At 41.1% G+C, this 13,696-nt stretch overlaps 1 protein-coding gene across 1 annotated transcript in view; it reads left to right on the top strand.

Moving 5' to 3' along the window:
- The window catches only part of LOC113406577 (single-minded homolog 2-like), a 70,715-nt gene extending 57,019 nt beyond the window's left edge, over positions 1-13,696 (top strand). The window contains exons 8-11 of the mRNA XM_026651963.1: positions 181-328; positions 1,844-2,012; positions 3,568-3,976; positions 12,579-13,696. Of these exons, the coding sequence (XP_026507748.1) occupies positions 181-328; positions 1,844-2,012; positions 3,568-3,976; positions 12,579-13,306 (1,454 nt within the window). The 3' untranslated portion in view covers positions 13,307-13,696. The remainder of the gene's footprint in view (positions 1-180; positions 329-1,843; positions 2,013-3,567; positions 3,977-12,578) is intronic.

Below are 13,696 nucleotides of genomic sequence, written 5' to 3'. Positions count from 1 at the left end.
TCTGTAATAAGATATTTGTACACATTTATGCAAAACCCAGAGAAACTATATAAAGGAGTGTGGTCTTTGCAGGGAAGTTCAGAGTTTATAGGGGGCAAGTTTCCTCTTTACAAATAAATCACTGTAGGAGCTGGTCACAAGCTCAAGCAATGTGAAATACTCTTTGCATTATGTTCACAGTGTTGGTGAAAGGCCAAGTCACAACCAAGTACTATCGACTACTGTCCAAGCATGGAGGCTGGGTTTGGGTACAGAGCTATGCTACCATCGTGCATAACAGCCGTTCATCTCGGCCTCACTGCATAGTGAGTGTCAATTATGTCCTTACGTAAGTCAAAATATTTTGTACCATTAAAAGACATTTATCAGTACTTGATGGATTACTAATCCAATCCTTTATCCAATCTTATAGTATTAATCTCCTCTGGTATCATCTTGTATATATACAATCTACAGCAATTTATCTTTCCCCACCAGCTCCCTCTTACACTTACAGTAAGTGACAGTATAAATGGCATATTGGGTAAAATGAGTGTGTATCCACTCTGATTATATTTACACACTATTACCTTGCATTCTGAAGGATTCCAAAGATTTTGTGGTGAACCTGTTACATTACTGGTAATTATTTGGGTTACAGTGGAGCCCAGAGGCTGTACTTGAGATCAGAGCCCCTGTATGCTAGGCAAAGTTTCTGACCTGATGAGTTTACAGTCTAACTAGACAAGACAGACAAAGGGTGGGAGAAAGGAAGTATTATGCCCATTTTAGAGGCAGGAAACTGAGGCACAGAGAAATTAAGTCACTTGCCTGAGGTCGCACAGCTAGTTAGGGCTCAACTCTTTTCTTGTATTTTCAAGTAACTGCCACAAAGCCTGTGCACATCTGTGGGCAGAATTTAGTTCTATGTCATTTTCTCAGACAGAAATGACTCCTAGCTACAGAAGAGAGGGAAAAGGTTTTGTCTAGTTATTCTTTCACCTGTCTGCTGTAAAACTTACTGAAAACACTGTCATTCCCTGTGAAGTTCAATCTTTATCCTGTATGCTTTCATATTGCTGATTTTCAGCTCTCCTGCTACACCCTCTCACTTCCCTCCACTGAAATTTTTGGTAAGTCCAAAAGGAATGGATTTTTTAAAAATCAGAGCTGCAGCAATAAATGGAAAAACAAACCAACACACCAAACAACACTGAAGCCCCACAGCTTAGTCTTAAATATCCTTATTTTTTTGTACACAGTTATCTATAAAAAAAATTTGTCTAAAAAAATCTGCAGTATCGATTGAACAGATAAATCTGAGAAAAGATAGACATCACCATGAAATTAAACCCTACTGGCTGATTCTGTGGTGTGGTTGTCGCATATCATACTGGCAGAAGAATGACCTGGGTTCCCTTTCCTCTGTGTCAATATTCAAATGTGTCAGGGAAAAGACGAACTCATGCTTGAGGAAGGTTGGAGGGCACTGATCTGATCTTTGCCCTGCTGTTAGATCACCCCACACCAGCATTGTTTGTGGTCCCCAAGGCAAAGTGCCACAAGGATGGCTTTAAAAAAAAAAAAAAGTTAAGAGAGCTTAAGTTCAGACTTTAGGGATGTTTAATACAAAGTTTGTAACCCTGTTCCTGATGGAAGTTTGCAATCCATTTCCATGGGAATAGGTTCAGGCCTTATGATTTATCTCCCTCTCTCACGTTCCCCACCCACCACTGCAGACCAAATGAATATCTTGGATGGATAGTAATGAAAACATTGTGAAACTAAACCATTTTAAAATATTATATGTTTCATCTGTGCAGTGCATTAAAGTATTTAACCTATCACAATGATTCTTTTGCAGAGATATTGAGTACAAGGAACTTCAATTATCACTGGACCAGGTTACCATTTCTAAGTCACAGTTTTCATGCAGAAACTCAATGTCTACCTCACAAGAAACAAGGAGAGTAGCAAAACCCAAAAGTAATAAAATGAAGGCAAAACTCAGAATGACTCCTTACCCGCAACAGGTAACTCTTTCTGTAATACCCAACTACAAGTAAACAGGGCGTTTGTGGGAGTAGCTTGGTCATCATGAGATTAATTTGCTGCTAGTATAATGCTGCCAAAAAACTCCCTTGACATTCAAAGTTAACACCAGCCTTGTCCTTTCTTGGGGGCACGAGAATGCCATCTCATGTAAATGACACAGAAGAAATGGAGAAGGCACAGCATGTGGCAAGAAGAGGCTTAAGGATTATCAGGTTATCGGTCAGAACTCAAAAGCTTTTGGATTTTAGGTATTCAGATTAGTTAGAAAAACTAAGTTTTTTTTTTTTTTTAAGCAAAAAGAGAACAATGTAACACAGAGAGCAGATGCTGTAAGTTTAATTTGAGCTGGTGTAAAAATATACCAATTTTTGCTAACCAAGGTCTGGCTCCAAATGAATGCTGGCAACTTCCTCAGGCAACAGAAGGTAGCCTAGTGGATAGGATGCTGACCTGGGATTTAAGAGACCTGGGATCAATCCCTGCCCTGCTGGGTCACCTTAGGCAAGTCACTTCGCCTCTCAGTGCTTCAGTTTCCCAATCTGTAAAATGAGGGATAAGAATATTGATCTTCTTTGTAAAAGCACTTTGAGATCTACAGATGATAAAAGCTGGATATTATTATTGATCAGGAATGGGGGAAAACTAGCATACGTACTTTATTGAACACAGTGGGAGCCAGTCAAACATTTGGAGGAAGTGTGTGTTGTGGTGTTTAACTGACTCATAGAGGTTAGATCTGGACTTGCCACCATTCCAAAGCTTCCCATATTAATAAATAAATCTTTTTAACATAAGCAAATGACACTCATGTGTCATTTAACCAAGACTTCCTGTTCTTCAAAACAGGTTTATATCCTCTGATGTCTACGTACAACGATTGACCAAAAACTTTAACTATCCAAAATTATTCCTTAACATTAGGATGACTGCGGTTGTGCTGAAATTATTGTTCTGTTACATCAGAATAGTGTTTTGCTACTGTCTTTATTCAGTGACCTAACAATACTGTATGATATTTACATAGCAGCTCACATCCTGAAGGATCGCCAAAGAGTTGCAAACCTGCCTTTGAAATGCAGCCATCTCTTGGATGGAGTGCAGCATTTGGTTTACAATATTCCTCACACCATGTCCTTAAATGTCTCCAGTTAAAAACACAGGGGAAATTTTAGATAGGCACAATTATCCAAATAAGATTTCTGACTGAACACTAGGATTAATGCCCCAACTCTGGTGAAAAGTCACATGGGATTTTTAATGAAAAGTGGTCAGCAGCCTTGTTTTTACATCATAGCCACTAATACAGGTCCTTTATGGGGGACATTTACTCACTATTGACTTACAGGGAAGAATGCCATCTACTGAGTCACCGACACCATTTCCCCATGCAACTTCCCAGTCCAAGTTTTGATCTGCCCCAATCCTACTTACTTTATGAGATTTAATGAGGTGACAGTTCCATGTGGCATGGCTGGAGGCAACTACACTGGTGTGTAACATGGATACATTTGAACACTTTTCTTTATTTTTCAGCAATACAGCTCATTCCAAACAGACAAACTGGAATGTGGCCAGGTTGGAAGCTGGAGATCCAGCCCTACAGTGAATGCTGGCACCATCCAAGAACAGAACTTCCATTCAGAAAACAGTGAACTTTTATATGCCCCCTCATATAGTTTGCCATTCTCTTACCATTATGGACACTTCCCTGTAGATTCTCATGTCTTCAGTAGCAAAAAACAAATGCTGACTTCTAAATTTGGGCAGTCTCAAGGATCACCTTGTGAAGTGGCTCGTTTTTTCTTGAGTACGTTGCAGACAAGTGGAGAGCGCCAATGGCATTATGCCAACTCTTTAGTACCTACCAGCCAGTCGCCGTCTAAAAATCTTCCCGATCAACCAATAAATATTGCATGTCATAATCTTGCACAGAGTTATGAAGGTGAGTGTTATCTTAAAAATAATAAGCTGCATAGCATTTGGAAGATGTTTTTAACGTGTACTTTAAAAATATGAAATACAGTATGTTTACTGAACACAGACAAAATATATCTTTGGGTTTAACATGCAGTATGTTTAGAAGGTATACTGTCATGACATTTAGACCTACTTTTTTTTCGTTTGAGCATTTGAATAGGAATGTTATCCAGTTTCAGAACGTTGATTTTTTTTTTTAATGAAAGCCTTTAGTGCAGGGGTTCTCAAACTGGGGGTCGGGACCCCTCAGGGGGTCGCGAGGTTATTACATGGGGACTCATGGAGCTGTCAGCCTCCACCCCAAACCCCGCTTTGCCTCCAGCATTTATAATGGTGTTAAATATATAAACAAGTGTTTTTAATTTATAAGGGGAGGCCGCACTCAGAGGCTTGCTGTGTGAAAGGGGTCACCAGTACAAAAGTTTGAGAACCACTGCTTTAGTGGGAAAATTTTCACAAAAGCCAAGACTTGGCCTCCCTTTACAGGCACAACTCACATGAGTGTTTATGCAAAGTTAGTTTGCAGGTGCAGAAATGTGGGTTCAAATTGTGCCAGCATATCAGAAAGAAGTGGAAGTACTCAGATCTGCACCTACAAGTCAACTGTAGAAACCAAAATACAGGCATGATTGTACCCATACAAAAGGGAAGCCATCCTTTTAAAAATGTACCTATATTTAAAGTATTTGCCTCACTAGCTATGTTAATGATAGTAAATGTAAGCATTTTTAGGATTGAAGTCAATGGGAAATTGTCTTGATTACTAATGTTCTTCAGGCAATGTCTTCACTGATGGGAGTTGCACCATCTTTCCACACAGCTGGGGGCAGCTCAAATGCTTTGAAAGGAACACAGGGGATGTTGGCCTCTCCCGCCAGACAACTCACAAGAAGTGTACTTCCAAGGCTTTAGGAAATGTTAAATGAAAAAAATAAAATAAAATAAGTTGAAAATTCAGTCCTATCCTTGTGTGAAATAGGTTTTAAATATTTCTCTGCTCAGTGTTTAACTGCATACACCACTCTCAAAAGAAAAAACCCCAGCCGTAATGGGAGCCTGCAGTAAGATGGATAAACTGAAAACCACCAGTTAGGACTGATTAGCAGAGACATTACTGGGAGAAAGGAAGTTTTCCATTCTTCTATGGAATATCTCCTCTAATGGAAAACAGTGAAGAAAAAAAGATAGGGAAAGACAGGTAGGATCAAAAGCTTTAGCGATCCCAGAGACATCACGGGATTATTCACTTGGGACTCACTGTGCACCCAGCTCCTGAAGGAGGTGCTTGAAGATTGATCTTCACTGTCATGCACCACGTCTCTGGTTCTGAAATGGGTTTTATAGCATAAGACAGAAAATGTGGGATATCTCCTGAAGAAAGAAATGTTTTGAAGAAAGTTTGGGAATTGGGCACTACATGAAAAATGCTTTTGGAAAATGAAGCCATTCTGGGACTCATTTATCGCTAGTGAAATTGCACCATTTAGGAATAAAATGGGAAAAACGTCCCTGTAAGCTCAGGCCTGGTTAGAGATCACTCATGTGTCTCATAGAAAAAGTTGATGGGAGTTAGGAGTGGAGCCTCCCTGAGGGCACTGTGGATTTTATTTCTACCCCGTTTCAGAATTTGCCTCCTCCATAGCCAGAATCAGACATGTTGCTATTGGCAAACAGGAGGCATGGATCCTTGGAAGGGATCCCTTCCTTAGATTTGAATGGAATGGGAAGGAAAGGAGTGTCTGATCTTGTTCACACTATCTGCTACTTTTTTCCATTGCTTCACTTGACTGGTGAGAACGAGTCAACTTTTAAGCCGAGAGGATCTGCTTAGAATCATTAACTGCAGTTCAAAGGAAAACCAAATACGATATTTGGCAACAGGGTTTGAGACCATGGCTGTTACAGCAAAGCACATTACTTCCATAGCGGCATCTACCAAAAAGGGCGTGGACTGAAGATGTGTTTTCCAGTATGAATTCTATTTTTTAGATTCATCAGACCAAGCCATCAAAGCTCTGGAAAAGTATGTAGCACAAAAAGCTGTCTGCAAATCAGATGACACTGTCTCAGAATCTTGTCTTCAGGCTTCTTCAACTTTCCTGCTGACTGGGAAAGAAGAAGAAATCCCTTCAGAGAACATAACTGTCTCTTCAGCCAGGGAGGATCTCTCTGCAATATTTGATACAGAAGGAGCCAACTGGGACAGAACATTTCAGCCCTGACCAGATTCTATTATCCACTCCACTGAACTCAAGTAGCCTGAAAAATATCAAGAGGCACAACCTGTGAAACAGATCTATGCCCTTCCACATACATCTCATTCTCAACTGATGCAATCACTGATACTACTGAAATGTCAAGAATGCCTAGAGCAATTAAGCTCTCGGATGAAGAGCAGATGGCTCAAGCTGAACCCAGGGGAAAGGCGTTGAAGAATTGGCCAAGATATTGTCTAGGTCTTCCATTGAAGGCAAACAGCCCCCCCTTAGTCAAAATAGTGTGAAACATCGAGGTCCTGTTTAACTCCTTGCTAACTTGGATGACCAGGTAGTATCCATTTCCAAAGCTGCTTTCTTTCACTTCCAGCTTGTGAGGAAACTTCATCCCTTCCTCCTGGATGGGGACCTGGCCACAGTATCCATGCATTTGTCACCACCAGGCCATATTACTGTAACTCATTGCTTCTGAAGTTTAATGCGAAGATGATGCACAGGCTCCGGCTGGTACAGAATGTGGCTGCTTACCTTTCCCATGGTTCAGGCCATGATGAGCACCTCAGACCTGTGCTCAAGTCCCTTCTCTGGCTCCCAGTTGGCTTCCAATGCCACCTTAAGGTCTTGCTCCTAATTTTCAAGCCAATTAATAGATTAAGCCCCAGTTACATCAAAGATCTAATTTCAATCTATGAACCACCATGACAGCTGTGCTCCTCTGGGACAAAACCCTCTCGGAGGGATCTGTCTACGGAACAGTTTTCCAGAGGAGATCAAGTAAATCCAGGTTCTGACCATCTTTCGGAAAAGTTGCAGCACTGTCCTGTCATAGGGAGGACTGGGCTCTTTAAGAGGGAACTGGTCCAGCTCACCTATGCCTCATAACAACCTCTTGATGGAGCCTGATAGAGTGCAGGTGTTCCTGCTCTCTATAAAGAGTCAGAAGGGAACAGGGCATGGAAGAAGCAGCTGTGGCAGAGAAGAGAAGAACTCTAGTGATAAGGAGACCCCTGAGTGGGAGAAGGGTTTGGGCCAAAGCCAGAAGGCTGAGCTCCAGCTGGGAAGGGAAGCTTTGTGAAGAGGAGACTGGGACAGAAGAGCTCTGGATGTGGTAGAAGACACTAGGGCTGAGTATGAACTTTTGTGATGATAGACTTTATTTTTGGCTCTTGAGGATTGTTTTGAATTGCTTTGGTTATTAAACCAGCCACAGGCAGGGACGGGGTTAGTCACAAGGAAGTCTGTGTGGAGTTCTTAAGAGGCTCAGATGAAAGGAAAAAGAGTCAGGGCACCACAGAGCCGCGCCTGCACATTCTTTGTGAGAAAGCCTTTCCACCATAAGTGATGCTCAGTTTGATCACCTCTGTTATTACCAAATCTCTCCCACCCTTCTCTGTTCTGTCAAAACAACCCCAGCTCCAAGCAGAGTTTTGGCTTCATAAAGGGAGAAGTACCAAAGACTTCCATGAAGTCCACTATGAACTTTGCTATTCATTTTACACAGAAGGTTCTTGGACATTATAGTGATGGGCAGCAGTATGAAAATGACAGATACCTAAAATTATTCAAAGAGAGCTTTCTTAGCGCCCCAAATTTTGCAAAGTGTTAGAGACTGGATTTTGCCCTCACCTGGAAACTTGGGGTGAGCTCTTAAAACATCCATGAATGGGAAAACACAGAGGTTGTACCTGATGTCATCTTAAAGGAGAGCACCATCCCCGATATTGGTTTCCTCAAGCTAGGGGACAGCAGGCTGGACACTAGTATAGTGATATCCATTGTCTTTGTTTTCTCAGCTTTGGCAGGTGGCAACATTCTTTATCAAGCTGTGCTCCCTGAGTTTCTGCAAATTTCTCTCTCTCAATAGAGGAGGAGAAAAGAGAACAAAAACATAATTTCTGACTTCTAGTGCCTTTTGGTTTATTTGCCTTTTTTCTTAATCCCTTGGGCTTTCTGGGGCAAGATGCAGACAGCCATATGCTTATGTAGGTTGTTTGGGGGCTGATCCCATTTTCCTTTGCCCGGGATCTTGAGGCAGGAACTACTCATTAGAATATAAGAAACTTATACCATAGTCATAATTCTCAATGTACTATCCTGAGGTAATTGCGCTAGGAAAAAAGCACCTGTTTTAGCCCATAGGATGCAACAGAGGACTCTTTGCTGCCAAAGTGGCTGCATCTAATTTGTTGCTGACATGCCTCACGTCCCTTCAGGTGGAAATGATCATTGAGAGGAGTCAGAGTGAGTTTGGCTTAGGATGCCTCCAGATTCCTTTCCTGCGGTGCTACATGCGCGCTGAAATGGAGTGCAGCTGTGTCTATCAGCTTCAGAGCCCTTTCTGCTGGCAGAGTGAAACTCAGCAAGTTGGGCACACTGAGAATAAAATATCTGGCTGCAGGTACTTCTCGCATATTGAATACCATCTGGACTTTGTGCTGTTCTGGTCTGCTCCACCATCTCAAGGTGGGAAAAGTGTATCCTAGTCAGAGTGGTCCCTAAGCGGGGAAAAAATTCCCCAGAGAAGAAGAGAAAGAGGAGGAGGAAAAAGTGTTCAAAACTGCTGCAATGTTAAAAAGGGGCAATGTTTAAAACAAGAACGGCTAATGCTGGAACCCATCATGGTCATTCTCAAGGTTGGGGGTAAGGTGCTTTTGTCAGTCTTCCCAGTGGGTGGGGCTGACACCCCTACTGTTCCTTTCAAATCTCTTGAGCTGCACTAATCCTCACTGAGTGGTTGGAGACATGATGCAGAATGGACCAGATTCACTGTTGCTGGTGTAGGTTATGAACAGAGGCAAGTACAAGGGCCCTTCTGCGAAGCCATTGTGACTTTCTTTTATAAGGCCCAATGTTAATTGTGCAACATCCTTTGTCTCACCTGTCCCAAACTGTCTGCCAGGCCTACTGGGAGAACTCAGTCCCACTGGGGGAAGAGAGAGTTGACAGGAAATGTGCCCAGAATTAATGCATTGACTCCTAGCCATTGTAAAACAGCTTCTACTTCATACAGTTCAACCCTGGCCAATGAGCAGTAAATGTCTCACAGGCATTTCACTGTGCTTCTGATGTAGTCAGGCGTCCTACAGCTGCAAGTTTGATAGCATTGGCTCAACCAGTCCTGGTGTAAACTACTTCCTGTGGCAGCATGATGCCCTGAGTTTGCTTTCAACAACTAAATTTCCCACTAGAGGCCATCCCATGAGAAACCTCCACCAAGGCGACTCGGACTTGCTAAGACACTGGGCTAACTCTAGCCTAGTTCCAATAAATGTTTTGAGACCAAGTGCACAAAACAAAAGCTAGTGTATGTGACACCAATAATGGTTTGTGCTCTGCTGCTCCAGAGACAGCTCGTTTAACTGACTACCCTAACCCATGAGACACCTAGATGTTGGCTTACAAACAGGGAGGTAAACTATGAGTCTATGAGTCTATAAAAACAAAAGTACACGATTGGGTTCTTCAAAATTGAGTTCTTAAGTTGGGGGAGAGGAGTTTTGTTTGGATGAAAGGAGGGTGCAGTAAAGGAAATGAGGCTTCTGCTGATAGAGGAGAATAGGGACAAGAGCTAAACTGCTCCAAACTGCAGTAAAGAGGGCAAGTTTATTACATCTTAGGGCCTATCTACACAGGGAAATTTACTGGCATAACTATACCAGTGTACTGCTTCCAAGCAACATAAACTAACCTGCAATGAACCACTTGTATTCCAGAATAAGAGTGTCCACACAAGGAGTTCTAGTGGTAAAACGATTGCACTATAATTATACCAGTAAATTTCCCTGTGTAGACAAGCCCTTTGTGTTATAAGAATTAAACACTGCTTTCACGTGTGAACTAAGGTGTCATTTTATCTATTAACAAAGTGTGTGCACTATTTACTGTGAAACTTACAAAAATAGTAAAAACAATATTTGAAAGTTAGTTTTTGATAGATAAGTAAAGGGAGAAACTAAGTCCAGCATTCTGGACCAAATTCATCTATTAATTATGTGCTGCAACTCCCACTGAAATCAGTAGAAAGTGTGTGTAGTTGATGGCTTCACTAGTGTCTGCAGCAGTGATGTGAATATTTTAGTTGCATTGATGTCAGCAATCACTACAGGGTGAGCCCTAAGTAAGGATATGCCGACACTACAGCTGGCAGCGTGCTTCCCAGCATGGGTAGATAGACACAAGCTTGCTCAGTTTGAGCTACCATGCTAAAAATAGCCATGTAGCTGGAAGTGACAGATGCAGCAGCTTGGGCTAACTGCCTGAGTACAACTCCACCCAGACCTCCAGAGTACATACACGGGTGGCTACCCCCAGCTACACTGCTATTTTTCACGATAGCTCAAAAGCAAACCTAGCACATCTGTCTACCTGCACTGGGAAGCAGATCCCAGCTACAGTGTAGACATAACCTATAAGATGTTGGATAAAATTTCTGAAAGAGCCCATCCATTTTTCAAAAGTCTAAGTCACACGTACTTCCATTGAGACTAAGGGCTGGTCTACACTACTGCTTAAGTCCATGTAACGTACGTCGCTCAGGGGTGTGAAAAAGCCACCCCCGAGTGACATAAATTACATCAACTTAAGCGCTGCCCACACCGGTGCTACGTCGGCAGGAGGCGCTCTCCCGCCGACATAGCTTTCAGCTCTTGCGGAGGTGGAGTAATTATCCGACAGGAGAGCACTCTCCCGTCAGCATGGCACGTCGTCACTAGGTGCAGCTGTGCCAATGTAGCGCTCTCGTGTAGACTTGCCCTCAGCCTGAGTGCCTAAGTGACTTGAAAATGAGACCAAGGCATACTTAGATCTGATATTTGAACGTTTGATATTAAAGGTTAAATCCAAGGCCTGGTCTACACTATGGGATTAATTCGGATTTAGCAGCGTTAATTCGAATTAACCCTTCACCCGTCCACACTACAGAGCCATTTAGTTCGAATTAAAGGGTGCTTTAAATCGATTTCTGTACTCCACCTCGACGAGCGGAGTAGCGCCAAAATCGATTTTGTTAATTCGAATTAGGGTTAGTGTGGCCGCACACCACCGAATTAATGTGGTTAAAATAAATGGGGTAGTGTGGCCGCACACCACCGAATTAATGTGGTTAAAAACCGAATTAATGTGCTTAGTGTGGCCGCGCACAATCGAATTTATACAACCTGTTTCCCAAATTCGAATTATCTAAATTCGGATTAATCCCGTAGTGTAGACATACCCCAAGATTTATTTCTTGGCACTGAGCATAAAAAAATCCAGATGGTTACTAACCAGAAACTGCATTTTATATTCTGGCTGAATATTGCATAACTTTAGTCAGATTGGATAGGACTAAAACAGGTAGCTTCTTCTCCTGTCATTTGTAGGCAAAATGGCACGAAACAGAACGGCAGTGTGAGGCAAACAGAAAACAATTCAACCAACGCCTATTGGCTAATGAATCCTTAAACCATGGACAGAGTAGAGCTTATTGAGAAGAGATGCAGCAGACATTTTTGTATTTCAGAAAGATGGGGTGAAACCAAAACCCCACATTCAAATATCCTTGAAAACTGGGATACCTTGGATCCAGATCTGACCTTTGCATCTGAGGCTCATCCATGATTTAATATTCTGATCTTCAAACTCCCCAAGTTTTTGGACTGTTTTTGACATGTCAGAGTCTCTCTCAAAAGCATAAGTATAATATTACTGTAGTCAAGTGGCATTTCTACTGTTCTGCTACAGATACAGTATTTTTAATATCCAATGCTAGATTTCATTTCAAAGAAACAAATTAAACAATTTAAAAAGCCAGTATAACAGGACATAATTCTAGATCCATTTGTAAATGGCTCCTGTAAGAGTCCAAGTAATCTCCGCCCCCTACACATTGGCAACAAGAATAAAGTCCTGTTTGACTCTGAATTTAATACATAATAAAAATGTAACGTTTATTTTGGGAATCGATTTTGAAGCTTTTACAAAGAAGTTTCAAAAGTATAAACTTAAATCCCTTTTCCAAATGTTTAAGTCCTTGTTAGATTTCCTGATTTAACCATTTCAAAGAGGAAACCAATTTACAGACACACAGACAAACAACGAGAAGTTAATCTAATAATGCAATCAAAACATTTTCCTAGTTGAAAAGTTGCAATAGAGCAACTAAAGTGTCAATTGCCTTACACACTGACTAGCCTTCCATATCGGTTTCTGGTTTTTCAGTACGATCATAAAGGGTCTGATTCAAACCATTGAAGTCAATGAGCTTTGGATTAGGCCCAAATTTAGCTGGTATTAATGTTAATGTCTCTAACACAACTCATAGTATATGAGTTCCGATCATCTGCAATTAATACTCTTTATTTTCCCTAAAAGTGCCTATATCAAACAGAAGATACAGCCAAGATGCTACATCTGACAGCTTTACAAGTTGTGCAACATCCATGCCAAACAGCAGATACAAAGAAGAGATTTACAACTCCAGCATCATGAAACCCAACAAAACGGAAAGCAGGATACATCCATCTCATCATCTCATTAAAGAAGAAAACAAGTTAGCGTTCAGCAGAGACCTACAAGAAAAAGTGTGTGTTAATGAAAAGTCTTTTTCAAACTCCATAGCTAATTCCTTGTTGCCAAAATCAGAATGTTTTCAGGCTAAAGCTATTGGACAATTAAGTCATCTCCTGCCAGTGCCAACAGTATATGAACAAACAAGGAGAATATGTATGAAAGAACCAAAATATGGGCATATTAGCCATCATGCTATGAACCTGGATGAACTAGACAACGATGACAGAATGACAGTAAAGCTTGACCATGACTCTGAAAATGAACACATGATGGATACAAGAACTACTGGACAAGTCCCATTTGTATTTCTGAACTATCACCATGTTTTAGCCAAACACGGTACATTTCAAACCTCAGCATGTACAGCGACTGGACATGTAGCAGAAAATTATGGATACACTTCTGAAGAGGTAAATACATTTATTTATAAAAACCAAAGTCCATCATCAGCGTCTTCTCCAGAAACCCACAAGGAGACTGCACTACCCCATTATATTGGAACTTCTGTAATAATAGCCAATGGGAGGTGACGATAATAGAAATGTATTTCTTAATTAAAAACAAACCCAAACTGTAATAATTTCTAAAAAGCATGAGAAAACATGGTTACATTTACTGAGCATAGCAGAAGGTCAATGAGGGACAAACTTGTATGTGTTCTTGGCAAGTAATGTGTAATAGTACCTTTAAGGTCAGAAAAATACACATCTAGCTTCAGTGCTTCATTGTTACAGATTAATCTCTGGTGTAGACTCTGCCAGTAAGAAGCCATATAAAGATCATATTTTTGTTATTTTACAGTGTGTAACAAAATTAAAGGGTAAGTGTTATATGCCTAGAATTATACAGAGGCAACTATTTTTTTTCTTTTTTTAAAAACTAGGACTCCAAAATATATTCAAGATTTTTATCATTAATAT

This window comes from Terrapene carolina, unplaced genomic scaffold (genome assembly GCF_002925995.2).
Source record: "Terrapene carolina triunguis isolate 2854851 unplaced genomic scaffold, T_m_triunguis-2.0 Scaffold31, whole genome shotgun sequence".
NCBI classification, from domain to species: Eukaryota; Metazoa; Chordata; order Testudines; family Emydidae; genus Terrapene; species Terrapene triunguis.
Note: the sequence above shows the minus strand (reverse complement) of the source record. Positions and strands in the feature narration are given on the sequence as shown.